The 22,698-nt window shown below is 43.0% G+C and overlaps 1 protein-coding gene across 8 annotated transcripts in view; it reads right to left on the bottom strand.

Annotated features, from left to right (window-relative positions):
- Positions 1-22,698, bottom strand: part of stau2 (staufen double-stranded RNA binding protein 2) — an 83,747-nt gene that overhangs the window by 37,249 nt on the left and 23,800 nt on the right. For 5 of the 8 annotated variants that reach the window (XM_080049894.1, XM_080049897.1, XM_080049898.1 and 2 more), the window contains 5 exons: positions 19,517-19,624; positions 11,792-12,019; positions 11,487-11,624; positions 8,608-8,736; positions 6,017-6,077 (listed from right to left, as the gene is read on the bottom strand). In XM_080049894.1, the coding sequence (XP_079906020.1) occupies positions 6,017-6,077; positions 8,608-8,736; positions 11,487-11,624; positions 11,792-12,019; positions 19,517-19,624 (664 nt within the window). The remainder of the gene's footprint in view (positions 1-6,016; positions 6,078-8,607; positions 8,737-11,486; positions 11,625-11,791; positions 12,020-19,516; positions 19,625-22,698) is intronic. The other 3 variants (XM_080049895.1, XM_080049900.1, XM_080049901.1) reach the window with 1 other exon arrangement.

Genomic DNA, 22,698 nt, shown 5'->3' with positions numbered 1-22,698 from the left:
TCGTTATCAGGAACCAGATCGATGCAGATATGCAGTGCTTCTGGCCCGCTGAGCACAACCATCCCTCAAACACTATGTTCCCATCCAAAGCGTTTGGATGATTCTCATTGGTTTAATGTTGGCTTTCTGCTTCTGACATCACTGAAAGGGTCTTGACAGGTGGAAGCAGGGAACACCGACAGGTTGAAGTTCAAATGCTTTTTCGTCACTTTTGAGGTTGCGGTGAAAAGCGAGGAATATGAGATTGGAAAGAAGAAAAAGGCGTGAAGGGTGGGAAAGGATAAAAGAGGAGGATGAGCTGGGAGTCAGTTCGGATGAGTGGATGTGAAAACCATGCGGAGCCTCCGAAGCCCAGCCAAGGTCACCAGAGACAGGAAGACCAGCTGTGTGTGAGACCCTGTGCATACGTCTGTGTGTGTGTGTGTGTGTGTGTGCTTGTTTGTGTGTGTGCGTGCATACGGACCAACAGCTGGGAGAAAGCGCTGGGGTGAGCGCATGACTTACAGGCCACTTCCTGTTTGAGTTAACATTACCATCACATTTGGACACACACACACACACACACACACACACACACACACACACACACACACACACACACACACACACACGTAGCCTACTTTGGTCTAAGGTTTATGGGAACCTGCAGACAGTGTTTCCCAGTATGAACAATGAAGTTTTGCATGCCTTTCCCGAGAAAAGCAGAAAAGCGGAGGGAATCGGCAATGAAATCCAGGACTTATTACTCATACTACAACAAACTGCCCCATGCCAGCAATGACACAACTGCTAGGATTTCTCTCCCCCCCATCCTCCTCCCAGTCACGATGACCACTTTAATTTGAATTTACGCAAGTAAAACTCGCAGGCCTGCACGCTGTGAATGTATCCCAGAAAAATGAAAGGTGTTAGCCAACATGACATCAGCTGTGGACAAAGAATATTGTGGTGGTGGTGTGAGTGTGTGTGTGTGGGGGGGGGGGGGAAGGGACAGTGAATGTAATCCATGTAAGTGTGTGTGGGCGTGCCTGTGAGGATGTTTGCATGTGAGAGCTTGAAGTTGGTGTCGGCGAGAGCGTGACAGCAAGAAAGAGACAAACGAGGAGAGACACTGACAGTGAATAAAGCAATAGTGACGGAGTGTGTTTGTGCATGAGTGAAGGGGGGTGTTGGATAAAGATTGTGAAACTGTGTAAATAAAGTAAGAGCGAGTTGGAGAAAAAAGAAAGGAGTGAGGCAGGGGGAGAGGCAGAGTGAGACTGAGATGTGGGGGGGAATGAAAGAGTAAGGGAGAGTGTGTTTGCGGTGCCGGTTCCAGGCAGTTTTTTTGGAAGGGTCCCACCCAGACTCGGCGTCCGGTGGGCCAGGGGAGCGCTGGAGGGAAGCCAGAGCCAAGCATGAGACTGATCGAAAACAGATAGGGCCTGAGCCCGCCGCTATAAATCACCACGGTGGAGCAAGACCCTCACATAGTTCACACATGCACACACACAACGCACAGACACACAGTCACACACACAAATATGCACAGCAGGAAATGAAATGTGGCAACTCCAGTGAAAAGCCCTGCTGCAATCCCCATGGGAGTAGAAAGGGGAGAAAAATCACTCTCTCCTTACTTCTTTTTCTAATTCTTTCTTTTTACACTCCCTTTCCTGTCTCTGAGCCATCCTGTTTGTCGTAGCACTGCATCCCACTGCAGCTCGCATGGGGCTATGGACAGAACCACACACTTTTGACACACACACACAATTCACCAATTATCTGGATGTTAATACAGCAAACCATTATAAAAAATACAATCTTCATATAGGGTCTGTGAACAGGCAATGCAAAAAGTATGTTCAATGCTACAGACAACAATGTTTTGAGCTGCAGTACCGTGATTGGCCACTGGGACAGATGAGCTAAAAGGATGACTGGCTTCTAGGGATGGGCACGAGTAGGTGATTCCAAGATCGAGGGATCGCATTGCTATTAAAGAGTTATTATACAAGGTTTAAAAGAAGCGTTTCACTGCCCTTTCTGGACTAATGCTCCCAGTCTCTTGCATCCAAACCTGTATCACTAGAGCGTGTGTTTGGGTGTGGTCAGAACTGTGCTCTTCTGTATCAGTAAAAACACACAACAATGATCTCAAATCAGATAATAAGCTGCTTTTAACTCAAGCTTTAAAATACCAGTACAATTTTATTTAGTAGCAAAAAAGGAACTTGTGTGAAACAGATCCTGTATTGTAAATGCTTGTAAAGTCTGTTAAGAGCTGAATATGAAAATATCCATAGGAAGAAGCAATTAGCTTTAAACTGTAATCGCACAGAAAAGATTCAAGATAAAAGAAAAAAATCCCTGCTGTTTGTTTCTTTAAAAAACACACTTCGGCACACCACAATGATCAGTGCTTATCACGTAAAATATATAATCATTCTGATGCTAGATCTTTTTTTGTTTTTGATTCTGCAGAATTGGTTTTAGTTATTGCCACTTCTATTCAATAAACTGCATTGTCAATCAAAACAACGGAAACAAAACAGAAAACATCTTCCATTCAGCTATTACAGACATAAACAGAAAACCGAGACCAGCTGTATCTGTTTGAATGAGTTGTAAATGGTGTTTATGCAATAAACATTATTCAGACATTAGCGTTGTGTGAGCGTTGTGCGGTTTGGGCGACTTTAAAGGGGTAATTAGCAGATAGTTAAGCCTCATGCCGAGTGTGAGATAAACTATGAGTGGGTTTGGCACGGTACCAAAGGCGAACTCTGAGCCAACAACATGAATAATCGCCAAATAGAGAAGACTTCATTACCCAGGGGGCTCTGCTCTGGAGGTATTGGGCAATTCCTGGGGCTTGGGCTACCATGGAAACCACAACAACCAAAATAGTTGATCTAAGACAACAGCCATAACTATAAAACACAATTTGGATGATGTCTCATCTGGACTATGTATATCGAGTAAGGATCAGCAATGCAAAAACACAAGTGATCAGTATAACTAATGTGCTTTGTATGTTTCAACATAAAGTTGAAAAATCACATTCATTTGCCTCTCCTCACTGGAGTTGGTCACCCCCTGTCAGGGCACTGCAGCCTTGCCAAAGGCCTTCATTGGGCCCGAGCGACTACAGCACATTCGGATCTAATAAGTCTATCTGTTTGTTTTCCACTCTGCTGCTCCACATTTCACAGACTGTTCATTTGTCCCCTAAACTGCTCTTTCTCAAGCTGCTGGCATTTACTTTGCTGGCATCCAGCGGGAAACTGCTCACAGTGTGTTGTTTTATCAAGCCGAGAAATCACAGCAAAATTCAGCACAGATATTACCCTGCACGCAAATCTTGCATAAGCAACACCATGAATATAAATTCTTTGCATAACTTATTACACCTGTAATAAATAATAATGGACTAGGATCCCACATCATGTGGGATACATGGAAACATTAAATTGCTGCCAGACTCTGGAGACCAGGAAACTGAAAATAGAGTGGAGTCTTGAAATAGCGTTCGTCTTTGGTGAGAGGAACGTTTTTTCTTTGTTTTTATTTTGATTACAGACAAGACAAGCCAGCCTAACAACAGATACTGCTGATAGAAACCAGCTGTTTGCTACAGAATTGCATGTGTGCGCTTAATAGTGAAGAGTCCTATCCCCCTCTGTAAATGAAATGTCCCATAAGGGCATCACATTCCCATGTAAATTCATATATAAATCCTGTCATGAAACTTTTTCGTGTTTGTCTACAGTTAAAAATGTCCATAAGTGGAGGATTTTTTCCATAAGAGGTAATGACTAAGGAGGTGGTCTTTTCCATGTCTCTGTATTTGATTCATATCTGGTTTCATCTTTGAAAGAGACCAAAAGAACAGAGAGCTGTAAAGTAAACACGTTGTCAGCTGACTACAGCAAAGGGAGCTCTAGTTTGATATAGCAGCACTATACCTGTAACTATAGCAGCACTTGTCAGCTATAAAGCTGTCAGCCTCAAGCTAAATGTTAACATCAGCATGATAAAATGGTAAAGTGTGGTGGATGTTTTAGAAGGCAATGTTAACCATGTTTACCTTTAAAGTTGAGCCAGTTAGTCATGCAAACAATTTATGATTAGCGCCAAGCACAAAACAGTTATAAACATTGGTAATGTGATTGGCAGGGCTGTCCCGAATACCATTTCTTGAGCTTTGCAGCTTCAGTGCGAATCATCTGCGAAAAGTGCGGGAGTGTAAAGGACTTGTTTCAGATGGTCAGTTAACTGTTAACCATGAGGGATGAGGACGGACGGAGGGAAAACGCCTATATGAATAATGTTGCACTAGTACTACTATGTTATTTAGGATGATTGAAAAAAAAAGAAAACTGATGTCATCGAATACTAATTTGGGTGTTGAATGAAGCATTGGGGACTTCCTTAGTGATTACTTTTCCTATGATGGCTTCAGATCAAAAGCGAAGGAATAACCACTGTTTCATTGGTAATTCTGGGAATGCTTTTACTGAAAACCAAATATGTCCACCTAATGTCGGAGCAAAGCGAATGTAGAGGTAATCAATAGGATTCATCCTTTCTCAAGGCATTATTATTCAAGCAAGGAGATTAAGGGCGCACTAACACTAGGCAAAGTTGCCCTGTACCGTAACCAAGCACGATTGAACATTGAACGCAAATTCTTAAATCAACCATTTTTTTAAATGTCTGTTGCAGGTTTATGCATATTGGGTCACGGAGAAAAGTCTCATATAAACTGACGTCAGGATCACCGTCTATGCTTGAGTGTGCGTGTGTCGGCTCATTAGCATCTGTTCTTTGGCCTGAGTACTACTCTCCCAACTGTGTCGGTGCATAGGAAGTGTTTGGTGCTTGAGTACCGAATGGAGCACTCACACTGGTCAAACGTTCTAGACTTTAGCGGGCAGATGCACTAAGGCACGGTACAGATGGCCTAGTGTGAGTGCACCCTAACTCGCAACATACGACAACGGCATATGTAAATCTACATAGGTAGACCACTATACAAGACTATACACACAATCAAATGGCATCTTGCTGGATTTTTTTTCCTTTTTTTAACACATGTACAAAAAGAAAGCACACAACCTTACAACTGTGTAAGGGAAAAATAGGACAAATTAGCTTTTTAGACCGCAAGTGTAAGAGAGTCGATGAAGGGTTCTAACGCCAGTATTACAATTCCAATAACCGTTAGTTGTCAAGATATGCACGTCTTGACATAACTGGTGGACCGATAGCCTGGCCGACTAAAAAACCTCCAAAAGAGTCTAGATTATCTGGGCCTAAAAATGTTAGATGACTTAACGAATACAATAAAACTAGCAAAAAACTGCAAACCACAGCAACAAAAACAGAAGTCACAAGCTATCTAAAAGAAAAAATGTTGTTAGAGGTATAAGCGTACAGCACTATATAATTCAATGTCTCTACTCCATACTTTGTTCTAGCGTTGCTAATGGTGATTAGGTTGCTTCAAAGTTCCAGTGCATTTTTTCATTGGCTCTTTATCTTATTTTGACTACAGCTGGAATGTGGAAGAGACGCACAGCTAAGTGAGATAAATCTTGCTTCGTATATATAGCCTCGTATCATATCATCGTATATCCTGCCTCACCACTCTGTGTCTGTGTGTGTAGGATTATAGGTGTGGGTGTGTGTGTGTGTGTGTGTGTGTGTGTGTGTGTGTGTGTGTGTGTCTTAATCCTAAGTGAAAAGGCTACGTATTTTTTCTTTTTGCACAGGAAGGCAGTGGGGGGACTCCCCGGAGGGCCTCAGTGTGCTGGCCCTGTAAGCCCGTGTGTGAATGAGCCCAAGTTTTCGCAGGCTCCCCACGAAGACGCACGGCCGATTAAGCTGACAGTCAGAAGCCCATTGACCAGTCACAGAGATTAAACGGCGGGCCATCTCACCAGCTAAAACCACCTGCGGGAGGGGAGGCGGCCATAAAAGAGGCTGGAGGAGGAAATGTGGAAAAAGACACAAGAGACGTGCGGATACTCACTGTTACTCGTCGCCTCGGTAAATGACGCCTTTTGTCCGTTCCAGCCTTTGTTGTTGTCCATCTGTAGTGATGCGGAGAGAATGGGAGACTGAGGTAAAGAGAGATGTACAATTCTTGAACAGACAGCCTCTTCACGCATGTCAGACAAGTTCCTTCCTTCTGTTTTGGCCACAAAAAAGACGAGCGCTCACAGGAGGGGATGCTTAAGGAGCCTAGTGTCTGTCTAGGCCAGCTATTTAATTGGGGGGGAGGGAGGGGTTGTCAGTATTTAGTAACAGAAAAAAAAAGACTCCTATTCAGTGTGTTATTCTGCTGAGGTATGTGTTGTCTGTCTGCCTGCCTGCACAAACACACACACACACACACACACACACACACACACACACACACACACACACACACACACACAGCGGCAAACACACGTGTGTGAAACAGAAAAACAAATACATTTCTGATATGTGTGACAGCTGAGGAGATGACATGGCTGTAAACATATGAACCCCCCCACCACCACCATCCCCTCCTCCTAAAGGCTCTCCACACGTTTGCACAGATCACCCACAATCCCACAGTGGGAATGCATTGCAAACAGACGTCCCAACAGAAGCGGGAGGCAGGAAGGGACGAACAGACAGAGAGATCTAAAAACCTATGATAGAAAACAATCCTTGAGGTTGTCTGGGGATCTAGTGCGAGGTAGAGCCATCCCATTCATTCTTATAGAGTCGTTTCCAGAGTTGCCAGGCCGATGCACAGCCACTAACTCCATTTTGTCTAAATATTGAGCCTTGAGTGTAACCAGAAAGGTCCCACCTCTTGCCAGGAATTAGCTATAACAGAGAGACTGCTTATTTCCACTACAGCAGACTCTCATTAATCTAAAAGCTTAGGCGTCGAAACATAGCAGTTTATAAGGCTTACAAAATAGAACAATGATGCAAAGAGAAATTCAATAACTTGTGTGCAACATTTGACCTTTCTCTGTCGCTTTCAAAGACTACCATTGCTGAAGCTTTGGAAATGTATCAGATCCAAACTATGTAAGAGACCAAACTCAATATTGTCAGAGCCCGACTGTTTGGTATGATAAAAAGGCGAAGGGTAGTATGGACTGCAAACTGGTAAGTGATTCTTCGTAGAAAAAGGAGTCAATTTCACAGTCATGCTTTAACGGAGCAATGTGTCACCCTTTAGATATACGGTATGGATGGTACACACAGCAGCAGCACATATCTAACTAATGAGCTGTCTGGGGAGATATATAATATAATATTCCACACACAGCCTTGGTTACGCAACATCATATCTATCTGAATCAGCTCCCTTGAGCTTAAAAATCAATGAGGTGAATAAAGATGATGGAGAGCATTGGTTGCTTTGCGAAACACGTTCGGTTCAGAGGAGCTGAACCGAACATGTTCTAAAAACAGTTCACGTGGTGCTCAAATTATATAACCCAGAGTGACCTACTTACTGTAGGTTAAGCTACAGTAGGAGTGCATCAGCACAGATTTGGACATATTAATGGGAAGGGATTAATACAGATCGTAAGAACGAGTGCTGCAACTATATTATCTCCTTGATTTATTCTTTTAATTGCTTGGTTTATAAAATGTCAGAAAATAGCGAAATTGTGTCACATTTTATCAGAGCCCAAAATGAGATAACCAGTTAAATGTCACAGAAGACCAGCAAATATTCGAATTTGAAATACTGAAAATGCTCTGCCTTTCATCATCATTCATTTTCTGTTAACCATGTTACAGTTAGATCCAGTACAGATCACTGTTTTAGCTCGGGGTTCTCCTTTTCTGGAGCTGAAAAATGATTAGTAGATTAATTGATTAGCTAAAAGAAAATTCATGTGAAACAATTTTGACATCAATTCGACATTGAAGTGATATATTAAGCAATGACTTCCAGTTTCATTGATGTGAGGATTTGCAACTTTTCTGTTTTTTTACTGTCGTAGAATGAAAACCTTTGGGCCCTGTACAATTTCAATTTCTGTTTTACTGGCATATAGTAACCAGTTTATTGAAATAAATTATTAATGGATTCATCAATAATGCTCAAATATGGTTTTAATGCTTTTCATCAGAGACAACAATTTAATGTTTCCTTTGATGTGACTTGTTCCGTGACGTTTATCAACCCGGGCCGGGTTCGATGGTTTACCACACCTGTCAACATGGGCCTCTGTTTGCATATAAAAGCGGGGTATCCATTTTAAAACATCTTGCTCTGATAAAGATTTCGACTGGGATCCAAACAATGTCTATATAAAACACAAGCTAAATCAATGTGTTTATTTCCACTACACTTCACCTACGTGTGATGTGCGTACAACATGACTACCCTCCTATCTAATCGATAACAATAATAACAAGCTGCTGCCCTAATTTTCCTCAGTAAGGCACTGGACTCTCGCTGACGCATTCTGTACAAATTGTTTAAAACTTCGGCTACCTACGCTTACAGTAATCAAGCGCTAAAATAAATGAACAGGAGTGGGAGGAGTGTATATAAACCGCCAGCTATAAAATATACAAGTTAGTGTAAGCAAGAGAAGTGAAGAGTAGAGCCTGTACCTCGGTGGGGCTTTGAGGGACTGTGGAGGCCTTGTATCCCAGCTGCAGGAGCATTGCTTCGGCTGCGTTCCGCTTGGCCACCTTTTTGTTGGGTCCCGTTCCCGTAGCGATGTCGTTATTCACCTTCACCTGCAGACACACACGTGATAAAGACAGATGGGATGACAACAATTTCAGATGAACAATTTCAATGTGTGTGGCTGTGCATAAAACATCCACCTGGCACAAGAAACATGGAATGACTTGGTGAAAACGATATTTAAAAACACATTATTCTCACGTCTTTCCTCTTTCCCCGTCACACTCGTATTCACTCTTCCAGCAGAGATCACTTTGCTTGGCATTTTACATTACAAGCCCCCAAAAAGGACTCCAAGGGGAAGTGTTTGTTTTTCAGTGGTCCCAAAACATTAAATCTGTCTACGCAGAATGTAAGCAGATATTTCCAAGAGAATATCAGACGTCGTTATGTTATGCAAACAGACAATTACACTCTACAAATAACATTGTGCGAGCCAAAGCCAGTGAACAGCGGGGCCTCCGCGCACTAACTCAAAGAGGTCTGACATGCTCAGTGAGTGTTCAACTGAATGCATCAAGTAGGCCTCCAACGTAAAACAAGAAAGGAATGCCTCAATAAATGACCAAATTGAAAGAAGAAACGCAGAAACTCTTTGATTAAATTTAGAAACACGATCACCCACTCAAAGAACTTTGATTAATGATGGCTTCAGAAAACAAAGATGCAAAAACAGAGACTGCTGCTAACAGAGTGGAAACAATGTGGAAATTGTAGAAGAGTGGAATAGACTGCGACACACACACACATACACACACACACACACACACACAGTCTAATATGTGTATCAAAGAGGCATGGAGAATAGGTTTCGAGGCTGAAGTACTGCACGATGCTAGGAGAAGCTCTATTCTTCTTATGAAAGAAGAGGATTATGGAAAAGAGAGACAAAGAGCCAGGGTTTGACAGAGAGTGTGTGAGAGAGTGAGAAAGAGAGAGACACACACACACACACACACACACACACACACACACACACACACACACACACACACACACACACACACACACACACACACACACACACACACACACACACACACACACACACACACACACACACACACACACACACACACACACACACACACACACACACACACACACACACACACACACACACACACACACACAAAAAGAAGATCAACTAGGAAGATAAAGACAAAGAACTGTAGTTAAAATGTTGTGCATGACTTGAAATGGACCACACAAAACAGACTGTTGACTAAAGATTATAGATACACACAGATTGTAGCAAGAAAAAAACAAAACAACAGGGTACATGTGTCCCTCATTCAACCAAATCCAAATGATCCCATCACCATATAAGGTCTTTCCCAGTCAGTTTAATAAACAATAGTCTTGTGATCCTGATATCTTTAACTACATTACCTGTACTTATACAACATAATGTCACTAATACATTCCAGTTACTTACTTACATAACTGACTCAGAGAGGTATGTTATCTAAACAAGCCCGACTTTGCTCATTAAAGCATGAATCTAAATCTAATTAAACAAGTTACCACTCCCGATCGGAACCACTAAACAAATTGGCATCATTTTCATAACAGGCGTACAGGCACAGCTGCTGTTTTCCAGTTAACTAACTGTGACAACGTGGCTTTTTTAAGCAAAGACCTCAAATACTTCAAGCAACTCTGGATGAAGTAGCTGCGGTATCCGATGAGATCCCCACTCCATTTACTGGATTAGTGATGAAATGCAAATGGTCCATAATTCAGATAAGGGTTTAGTGGTTGCCGCTGCAGTGAGAACATGATGTTTTATTCTGTTTATGAAAACGGGCTGCTTACTACACAGACCACAGTCTAATCTAATCATCTCTCTGTGTGGACCAGAGCAACAACAGCTTGAAATAGCAAATTTAATATCATAAAAGAGTTGGCTGCCACTGACATAAACAAGGCTGCAAAGAAGATTGATCAGCTATTTTGAGTTGTATATGCACACTATAAACGTAATGGCTATCTAGACCTTTTCCAGAGGCAACCGTGAGGATGAGAGACAGAGAAGGCGAGGGAGGATTTAGAAAAGAGTTAGTCCATCTAAAGGCCAGGACACACCAGCCCGATAATCGCCGTCGTCAAAAAAAATGGAGTCGGCCGTTTCAGGAAGCTCCAGCTTCCCGTCGCTGCTAAAGAACACACCGAGACGACTGTTTATTTTCCGTATGCTCGCGGGACGTAATGTCTCCACAACAGCAGGCGGCGCTAATCTGTATTGTGGCCCGAAAAAATACGAAAGCCGGAAATGATTGGACATCTCTCTAGAGAGCATAAACATAGATAGAAATACGTATTTATATTTATGGACCATAAGAGCACAATTTTTAGCAGAGAGTGTCAAGCATGGTGTCGAGCAGTCAACAAGGGTTGATGCATGTGAGTACTCTCAAAACGAAACGAACAAACACATTAAAACGATGGCTAGCTGTTGTTAGCTGTTTGTGCTACCCGCCTCACTTCCGGGCTTCACTGATTCGCTAGCCCTCCACCAATCAAATTGCTCCAAATGAAAGACGGTCGGCCGCCGATTGAACATGTTCAATCGGCGGCCGACAGGCTCAAAACAAGCCCGACGACCTCTACGTCGGCCGACGTCACGGCACACACCAAACAGATTCGTCTTTTTTTTTGACGACGGCGATTATCGGGCTGGTGTGTCCTGGCCTTAAGTCTTCATCTTAAATCGTACTTCATTTATATAAGATTTATATAAAAATTTGGAGAATTTCATATTATCCACATTTTTCTCAGCATTGTCACCATTGTTTACCTGCATGATGAACTCCCGGCGGCGGGGCATCCCCCTTTCAGAGAGCAGCAGGTACTCTGGCTCCTTCTCCTTCTTGGCCTGCTGGATCTGGGCCAGACGGCTGATGGGGTTCATGCCCTGGCCATAGTCTGGTCCCGTCTGGGAGGAAAAGAGGAGACGCACGACTATCTATTACAATTATCATTCCAATTACAATAACATTCAGAAAGTATCACAAGAAAAAAGTCTCACAACATTATATTTCCATCCGGCACACTGATGCCCCTAAGGTATTATCTGCGTGCATGACCCGGAGTCTGTCTCACCCCGGCTGTCGGTACCTTGAGGATGGTCTTGGTGCGTTTCTTGTAGTGTGTCTTGGGTTTCTCCACCACGGGGATGAAGGGCAGCTTCTTCAGGTCCTGCAGGATGGACAGAGCGGCGCGCTTCTTGGACAGCTTCTTGCTGTTGCCCTCGCCCTCCGCAGAGAACTCGCCCACGCTCACGCGGGTCAGGAAGCTCTTCATGTGCGGGGGGCCGCTCTCCTTCAACACCTGGGGGAGATAATATACAGGAGAAGCCAGGTGAAAACTCAATAGACTTATTCAAGTTTGTTTTGTACCAGGTTTATCCGAGGGGAAAACCGACAAATATGTTTGAGGTAAAGTACAGGAGAAACAAAAAAAAACAAATTAGTGGGTTTTTTTCTGCATGATGTGTGCAAGGGAGTGTGTGTGTGTGTGTGTGTGTGTGTGTGTGTGTGTGTGTGTGTGTGTGTGTGTGTGTGTGTGTGTGTGTGTGTGTGTGTGTGTGTGGCGCAATCTGCAAACAGCTCCACAAGGTGGTCCAAAACATCTGTTCTCAATGGTCACAGTGCTACCCACCCATATGCGCGTGGGTTATTCGTATACAAAACACACTCACACACACACACACACACACACACACTGACGTACAAACACATATGAAGAGGAACATGTTCCTAGATGACAGTCTCTAGTGTTGAAGGGCTCAGTTTCCTTCCTCCAGCCTCTGGTCACCTGGGAGACCTAAAACAAACACCGGCTGGCGTTAGGTCATGCTTCTGCAATCACGTCTACTTCCTGTGAAGTCCGAGAACAGTGTGTGAATGTGTGTGTACATGTGTGTGTGTGTGTGTGTGTGTGTGTGTGTGTGTGTGTGTGTGTGTGTGTGTGTGTGTGTGTGTGTGTAGCAGGTGGGGTTCTCCCAACTTTATTTAGGAAAACATACTGGAGGAAGAATTAGGTTTCACACACTTACGGAGTCAAACACTACATGTTCGGCTAATGGGGACGCCTTTTCGATTTGTGGCTCTCTGACTTTCTCCCTTGCTCTCCCTCTAGCCGTAGCTGCTGCCTGTTAATGTTTCGGAGGACTTTCCCAACCCACACACACACACACAATCAAGCTCTCCTTCATTTGAGCTCAATTTGTGGTGCAGACAGCACAAATTGCAGCAATCAGACGCAATCTAGAAACAGTTAATTTGAACCCAGTGACCAATAGAGTAGATTAAACTGATAAGCAGAACCCCGGGCATTCCTCAAATAGTCCAAACATCAACACAGACTAATACCAGACCCTGAGTAGGACAAAGGATAATGTGGACATACCCCCTTAGTCCCAACTATATAACTATACCCACAAAAAGCATGTGTTTTCTTCATACTAACTATCCCTTGTCAGATTACAGCAGGACATTCTCGTCAATAAGGAAGACACTGGCCCCTGTGCTTGCTGTCAATGTATCTGTTAGCCTGTCAGCATTCCTTCACAATGAGTTTGAGCATATGCAGGATGCGTGTTGTAGAAAAGCCTTGGAGCACTGGCTGTCCGAGTTAACTCCAAACTCACTCCCACCCGGGGGATCGGCTCTGGTCTTGCTCATCAAGAGAAAAAGGAAATGTAACGTGGCAGCTTCTTGAACATTACAACACACAATGGGACTAGATGAGTCGCAATTTATGAAGGTTCGCAACTCTGTCGTTTGGTGTTGATGATGACACTGCTCATCACTGGCCGTTTGGTCAGCAGAGATTATTATGTCACTTGGAGGAAATATATTTGAGCTATTAACAGAACGTAAAAGACCAGCATGCGCAAGTGTCTGATGCTGTTGTGGTGAATGATGGGATGTCAGGGACAGGAAGCCTTTTCAGCTGTCCTCAGTTCTGTAGCAGGCAGCACTCACTTAATCACTCGTTCCAGCTTTCTTTCTCTCTTTGTCCATCACAGGCTCTGCTGCACATCTGTAGCTATTCAGCTTATGTGGTTGAGCAAGATGATAAGCTGACAAAGAAATAAACACATCTGCATCCTGGTTGGTGAGTGGCTAAGATGTGCACTATGTGACCACATTGTTCCGGGTTTGATTCCGACCGCAAACCTCTGTTATACATCATTGGGAGCCTGCAGAGAGTTGCTGGTTCCTGCCAACAAACAGTCCGACACAAACCCCCTGCAAAACTTTATTTTTTATTGGATCTGGCAAAGGAGATACAACGTGTTATTGAGTGACCATTGAAGGTGCTGTAAGGTGAATTTTGTAACCTTTGTTTGGACAGAGCAAGGCTAGTGCTGTCCCCCTGACTACAGTCCTTGTGCTAACCTTATATAAATCAGATGCAGGCTCTAGCTAAACTATTATTATTAGCATACAGATGTGAAGGTGCCATTTATCTTGTCCTAAAACTCAACAACGAAACGCATTAGCAAATGTCATACTGTTCCTTTTAAAAAATGTATAGCATACAGTATGTTCTGCTGTGAATTACATTAAAAAACAAAACATTTTAAGTTACAGTTAATAAATAAATATAATCTAGTGGCTATATTAAATATTTGGTTAATAACCAATGAAGACAATATTCCCCTGTGCTTTCTAAAGTGAAAAAATGTGGTAACCAACAGGGTGCAAAACATCCAATGTGGCCTGTATAGACGTATGGAACAGTCAACAAAGAGGGCGAGACAAAGTGTGTATCTATGTCACACACTCTTGGCCAAGGACGGCGGCAGACGAGCTGCAGTCAGTCTCCTGGCATTCGACATGGGATCTGCGCCACACCGATGGGATTTCAGCACTACCATTCATTTACATGCACACCCACACACACATATACATGCAAACAAAAACACAAACTTGCCCGTGTACCACCTAATGACAAGGATCAGGTTGTACACACAGGAAACACTTGGTAATTCAATGTTTGATTTTGTCTTTACAATCCCCTTCTCCTCTTGTCTCTTCATCTCTTCTTTTCTCTTACATGGGAGGCCTTCTCATCGGCTTCTCATAGAGACATTAATACCCTGAGCAGTCTGGGGATCCGTGCATGCGAGACCTCAGGTACTCTGGAAGCGGAGGCTATGGGAGCAGGGTAGGACAATGGCGGGGACTGGTAGCGGGAAGAAAGGCTCTTTTGTGATGAGAGGTGGACGGACAAGCCCTGAGGGGAAGCTGCTTCTTGTAAGATGGGTGGTTCTTGGCCCGGACCATCTTCTCTTGTGTCCTCCTTGGAAAAGGGAGCCTCTGATCCAACACACAAGCTGTGATTTATAGATTGGTTCCTCTTTGATGCTGACATCTGTTTAATATTGCCTGACGGGGGGGTTTAAATGAGCCAACGGCCTCTCGGGGTGGTGGCAAACCGACATCGTTGTAGATGGATGGGAAAGCGGACACTCGCTAGCAGTGACTCATGGGTAATTTCATGCCCCGATGAGGACAGGGATGAGATGATGTAAAAACATGGCTGCTACAGTTTTGTGTAGGTTGCATGAACGCATAGCGTGTGTGTGTGTATGTGTGTGTGTTCGTATGTGTGAGTTTAAGAGTTTCAACTGGGGATGTGGGAGTGTACCATTGCTTCTCAATGCATCAAAGACGACACAGCAAAGGGGATGTGACATGGCAGGAGATGAGGCCAAACTTTGCTTAATGAGTTATAATGTAAATGGACCCAATGGGTAAGAGGAGACCCATAGAGACATGGGTTATTCACACTTGGTCTCTTGCCACAGCGTAGTGACTGTGTGAGAGCATATTGCATGCAACACGCTGATTGAGGATGAAAAGGGAATCTGCTGGAGAGCCATCAGGGGTATGAGGGGTACAGAAAGGTATGTAATGCCAGATAATTGTGTCAGTGCGATCTGGCCCTAGGACAGATTTATGACATGCCACAGAAGAACAAATGTGGAGAGATTGGCAGTTCCAGATGACAGTTTTTGAGCTTAGAGAACTTCTAAAAAGGCAGCACCAAAGTGTTGGATTTATTGGTTTCCATGGTGTTTTTCTACTAACAAGCATGCCGTGTAAAGAAGTTATTGATTTACTGCTCATCAGACAGCATTAATGAGCAGTCAGTCTTCCAACTTGACAGCATAAGAGAGACTGTTTGGAGGAATGTGGCTGTGGTTTGCTTTAAAAAGAAAAACTTCCCTGTCAGCGTCCAATTTGGAAGGACTGAAAATGAAAGTGTCGTAATTGCTGACAGTGACAGAGACATGACAGACAATGAATCACATCAATCCAGATTTAGCTGGCTAAAATCATTAATGGTAGTTCCAGGAAGGATAGCGATGTCATGCTCCGATGAGCAAATGCGCTTTCGAACAAAAGAAATCGGGGATGGTGGTGCTAAAAGGGAGGATTACACAGCTTTCCAGATAATTGTTTCAATGTTTTGTAAACTCTTATTAGCAAGCAAAGTCAACAGAGTGAGAACAGGGAGAAGAATCTACCTCCCTTCCATCCATCCATCCATCCATCCCTCCGTCCATGTCTCTATTTCCTCTCACCCCCATCCGCCTATCCCCCTAGCCTCAACACGTAACCGCCCTCTGTGTGATTTTTGGGAGTGATGGTTAGAAGAGGTGGAAGGCAGGGATTCTGTGGAGGAAGGGAGGGGGGCACGCAGAGTAAACTGAGCCTCCCTTGTTTTTGGCACCTTGCAGAGTGCAGTAGAAGAGGGGGCTGATCAGGGAGTGAATATTGGATGAGTCAGCTGAGATACGGTGAGAGCCAAGGAGAACAGACCAAGCAGGTCATGTAAGGACACATTTGACTTCCTCGCACATTTAGAAAGAAAGTTGAGGGGAAGTGGCTCTAGGTTGGTTAGCAAAAGCAGTAGTACTCCCAGTAACGTCCAGAGACATCTTGCTAGGCAAAAGTGAAACATTGAGCGAGGCAGTTAACCCTTGTATCATCCACTGGAACAAGCCAATGGCCATGATTGTAGCGGCACAAGGCAGCTCCCAGATGTTTATCAAGGTCACCGACTCCCTGCTGCAAAATGATTTTCCCAGAGGCCGCTGTTAATAACAATATGTTCCTACGAAACAGAAACCACCACAGCAGAACAAAGCCAATGCAGAGGTTGTTTAAGGATCCATTTCCACTAATGTTCACTTCATGCTGGGTGTTAAACGAAGTAAGAATGTGATGACGCGAAAAGGAAAATCCCAAAGAATCTACAAAGCACTGGGGTTTCAATATCAATATCAAACAATTGTACTTGTATCTTTGTGAGGACCCTCATTGACGTAATGCATTCCCTAGGCCATTACCCTAACCTTTACCAACACAACTGAATGGCTATCTCAAACCCTTACACCAATTTAAACCTAGTTCTAACCTTAAAACCAAGTGGGAACCCTCAAACAGCCCTTCTTAGGTCTTTCCCAAATTGAGTACCAGCCAAAAAGACCTCACTTCTATGGTTGAAAACTCAAATTGGTCCCCACAAAGCTAGATTTAAAAGACTGCGTCCACACACACACACACACACACGCACACGCACACGCACACGCACACGCACACGCACACACGCACACGCACGCACACACACACACACACACACACACACACACACACACACACAGCTGTCACCTCCACCAAATTGATGACTTTTGGGAAATGTAAACACTAAAAAAAAGGGACGGATGCTCTTTCACACGGCAAAAGGACTGACATTTCTTGATCGCAAAAGAGGAGATGTCGTCATTATTTGCAAGACTTGGCTCAAAAGATGACAGAGATTGATGAAATAAGCCCTAACATGATGTGTTTGCTTTACAAAACAGAAAACCGTCCCTGTCAGGAAATGTCAGAGTAATACAGCTCAGTCACAGTTGGCTGCAGGTGTGAGGCAAACAACTCCTAGCACATGTGAGAGAGTGCAAGCTGCACGATTCGAGTAATGAATTCAAGTTAGTTTAGTCAAAAAAATGTCCAGCTGGAATCACTTTTTTATGTAATGCATTGAAATTAAAGTAATTTGATGCTTGATATCGAGCAGCTGGACTAATGACAATAGCGCTGTATTGACGGCCCCAGTGCATCTCATCAGAAGTTGTTTGAGAGAAGAGCACTGGGCAAAAGCTTGTCCTCTCCCATCTGCCCTTCAACATTGACCCGTGAAAGCAAACAGAAACCTTACAGATGCTTTTTGATTTTACAATTGCAGGGTTTTTACTCAACTTATTTAATTTCCTAATACCTGCATACCTTTACAGGCTTGGTTATATGCGTAGGCAAGCACTACTTAAGCCCACAAAATTGAATCTTGAATTTTAGTCCAGATCCCACGGTTCACATGTCATGTTGAATTACAGAGACATTTTGATTATGTTTAAGTGTCTTAGGTGTGAATATTAAAGACAGGTGGGATACAACTTTGGTAGCCTTATATGAGTCTGTTTTTGTTGAAATTGTGTCAAGAGAGACCTTGCTTCACAAAGAGAGATTTATTCAGAGGCTCATGTATTGGATCACATTAAAATGTACTGGTACACCTAATAATCCTAGCCTGGTCCAACAAGACCATCGTACTTCATTTCATTTGTACAGAAGGTCTGGAACTGCTGTAATTGGCAAACGTTCACTCATTTGGAGGCGGGTGTCTGTTGAAGTTTAAAACTATTGAATCCGCTCAGTGCCACTCTGGATTAGCCAACCAATCGCATAACGTTTGTCGTGACGTATGTCATGAGCCGGCTTCTGACTGTGCGTTCCAGTTGAACAGGGAACTCGGAAATTTCCGACTTCACTACATATTGTAGTCTATGGATCTACCGGTACCTGGCAACAGTAACTTGCTAGAGCATAACGTTTAGTTATTTGGATGAGAAAGGTTGTAGGCGCCCATACTTTCCCGAGCAGATGCACTGGAACACAGACAGGTCGGAACTTGGAACTACTAAGTCGGAAATCTCTGAGTTCCGAGTATAAAGGAACGCAGCATTCAACTGAAACTGGAGCGTGACTTCGACGTCATTGTTTTCAGCCACTCGCTCTGTTCGCTGATTGGACAGCCAAAAGTCTGGTTGGAGAAGGAACCCATGAATACACTTCAGCCCCAGACTGACTACTCAAGTGAAATGAAAATTGAGCGGAAGTAGGTAGGCGGGCAGAGCCAGGCAATACTAATCCAGTATGGGGATGTTTTCAGAATATTTCTTTTTGATCAAATTTAGTAGCTAAAATATAACATAATTTAAAAAGAGAAAAACTGGTTGCTGAATTCAGGATTAAACATTTGCAATTGATAAGTATGAGCCCATTTGATGATGTTTCGTGGGACTGTACAGGGTGACTGTTAAAGGGAAACAAAGCAGCACCTTATCAGCTGAGTCACCGCCAACCACAACGGGACAATGTTACTAAAACCCATACAGAGTCCAGAAACACTTTGAACTTAAAAAGATGGTGATCCATCTCAAATGTCTTGTGCACAGATTCCTTTGACTCTCTTTACAATAAGTGACCTCACAGAAAAATGTATCAAAGCTGGGAAACACGCAGGTCCTCCGGCAGTTCATATATCATTAGTGGATACAGTAGAATCAGTGTGACTCCTTCAGATTTAGATAAGTTATATTTCGTTTTCATAGTACTTACCACATCCGCGTTGCCTTATCCCTATTCATTCTGTGACTATATACAGGAAGAACATGACCTGTAATTTACCTCACATGGTTTTTGTGTGAGTGATACAATGTCCTAAATGTGTCATGTTTTTCCTAACCTCGAAGTTGACGGATAGGTTCCTCTTGAGGGCAATTTCGTAGACCAGGCTGATCTCTGATTTGCTGGCATCACTGCCGTCCTCGCTCTCCGCTTTTTCTTCAGGGCTCTGGAAAAGGAGAAGAAAGAAAAAAGGAAATGGTGTACTGTACGGCATACTGAGTGATTCTGCTCAAACTAGTGCTTATAGGTTATAGGTTTACAGATCAGATACAGGTCTATTCTTCTGTCACACTAGTTTAAGTAATGCATTATCTCTTTTTCGACAGTTCAGAAGGCCTCGTGCTTTGCATTTTCTTTTCAGTTGTTGACTGATAAACCATATTTTGTTTAGGTAAGCATGGTGCATGCAACTAGAATTGGTGTTCTGAACTCAAAAGAAGCTGAAGCTGAAAGAGCCTCTGACATCATTTATGTTCTTGTTCCTGAATATAATGTTTAGACCACAAGTAAAAGTAAAAATGGTGTAACCAATTAAATCTCAGGTTAAAATGTCTGTGGAAATAGCTACTTTAAAAGAGTATGGTTTGGTTTGACATCCCCAAAGCTTTTATATTGGCCAAAAATAGACTAGGGTGCATGGTGTTCTCTCAATAGCATTCCTAGCTAAAGAAATAAACAATGACAAAGAGAGTGCTACGGATATGAAACCAAATTCAGCCAAATAGAACACAAATGGCTTGAGGCGTGCTACAATGTTCCTTGATATGTGGATCTTTTTCTTATTAAGTTGGAGCAATACTGAGATATTGTGTTTTGTTTTGTATTAGTCTTTGTTTTCGGATCGTATAGCAAAGGTCTGAGAAGCAGTCTGTTTTCTCGGCTATGCTCATCATTCGATACGGGACTGTGAATCCCAGGACATGACTGGTGGTCCTCTGTCTGTACAGGAAAGGTCTGTTAAGGGGGCGGTGCATTAAATATGAGAATTTCCGCATATTTACTCTCTGTTTTAGATAGAAAAATTCGTATTTTTGAACATCAAGAACTGTATCTATGTGAAAGAAAGAAAAAACTGTACAAGGTCTCAATGTTATGCGTTCATCAGGCATGTAACATGGGGCTGATCAATCGAAAATGAATCAGGGGTTAGGGTCAGTTAAAGTCAGTGGGAAAGCACCCACAGGTTTTACTGAGATAACCACATGTTTATTTTCATCCAGCCAGACCTAACAACACTGCTATGTTAAAAATTAATTTTTCTCTATCTGCTAAATTTGACGCCCATGATTATATGAAGTAATTCTGGAATTAATACAAGATGACTCATGTCATGATGAAGAAGCCCTTCAGTCAGTTTAAAGGGATTTTTAATTCCTAGTTAGTAAGTTGTTTTTTTCATATATGGACCAGACGGACTCGATCTGTAGGTATTTTTGATTGCTGAATAGAAGTCTTGCTATAGCTCTCTCATACTGATAAAATAACTTAGTTCTTGCCATACGGATCATATCATCAGCTATACAACGAGGGGCTTTTCGGTGCCAATTGTGTATGGGAGTGCAGAGTGCTGTCTGGATCTTTATCTTCTCATGTCCAGCTCTTTGTCTGATTAAGTCTGAATGGCTGCGGTGTTTCCCTTTGGGCTTCTTCTTCATTTCTCCTTGCTCATTGTGTGACCTGATACAAAGTATGATTCACACTGCCAGATCTCTTGGATTTCACAGGAAACATGGTCACGTGGTAGAATGCACCGGGCGAACCGCCGGGTATTTGTGTTCACTGCTTTGTATGTGGCCGAGACACTTTCAGCCTCTTGTGTTGTATAAATGAAGATGAGATAAACTCAAGAGTGAGTTAGTCCAAAAAGCCTTATCCATTATTATTCCTTCATGAACAACTTATAATATGTATTCATTTTTTTCATGGTTACATTTCCCCCGGATGTGTGATGTGTGTGATTAATAGTGTAAATCCCCTCTCAAGGATGCACTAACAAGCCGCCCGGAGTAAGCGCCTGCATGTTCCCGTGTGTTTGTATTTGCGTTTCAAACTGGAATGACCAAGCAGATCACCGACCTTCTTGTGACAATGACAAATAGGGGGCTAAATGTACTTTCTTTGCTGCTTCTACTTATAGATGTACTGGACACAGTGTCCTTGGAAAAGAACAAGTGATGTGTTCTACGACACTAAATTTCACCCTTAAGGAGCTGTTTCGATAGTGACTGAGTGAACAGAAAGGATCACATTCACATCTGTGCTCATGAGCATGGCCAAAGCATGGGAACTGAAAGTCCTCTATTATAAAGGCTGCAATTTCATAAATCTAAATATATCTTTCTTCAAACCAACCACGCAACCTTTCTGAATCCGATGATGCGGATTTCCACTCAAGCCAAATAGACTTAGGCAATGAGGAAATGTTTTTTTTTCTTCAAGACAGGAAGTCCAATTGTTTAACATCTGATAAGATGCTTTTATTAGTTTCCCCAGCATCTAAATGAACTGTCAGGGTTTTATGAGCTAGTCAGAAGTTTCATGATCAAATCGTTAATGGGTGAAGCTCTGTGAAGTTGGAGGTGCATTTCAACGTTTCCCCAGTATTACCTATTGTTGCTCAACCAGTGTAAGAACACGACCCAATCAGAGCAACCCTGATATTTACCTGCTGTCTTTATCAAAATAAAAGTTTGACAGCCCAGGGAACACTTTTAGCCCGAGGGCGTCCACACATTTGTACATGCAAGAGCAACACACATTCACGCGGAGACAGGATGATAGACATATACTGTAGACACAATGTGCGTCAATTTGTAAAGCAAGACTCAGAAGCAGCAGCAAACAAAGAGCACATTTGTGGAGGCCGACGCCACAAGACAGCGAGTCAGGCGAGCGAGAGGTGCCAAAGCGTTTTGAATAACCCTCAGCGATGCCAGCCGGTGAGGATATGGGGTAATTTGATTTCCGGTGGGAGATGATAACAACAGTTAACAGCTATGCGCCTGAGGGAGAACTCTGGAAAGGTACAATGACATAGGGAGTAGGCAGAAATAAATAAGACAAAGCAATAAGAAAGTGTGAAGACAAAGTACAGTCCTGCCGGGTGGAAAGTGGTCTCCTACAGTCTAAATTTGTTTAATTATTATTTATTTGTTTGGTGGGGGGTACAGATCATAAAGCCCCTGCATGCAAATGTGTTATATGTGATTCTGGGCTATATAAATAAAAGTGACCTGACTT

This window comes from Ammodytes marinus (assembly GCF_949987685.1).
Source record: "Ammodytes marinus genome assembly, chromosome: 21".
NCBI classification, from domain to species: Eukaryota; Metazoa; Chordata; class Actinopteri; order Uranoscopiformes; family Ammodytidae; genus Ammodytes; species Ammodytes marinus.
Note: the sequence above shows the minus strand (reverse complement) of the source record. Positions and strands in the feature narration are given on the sequence as shown.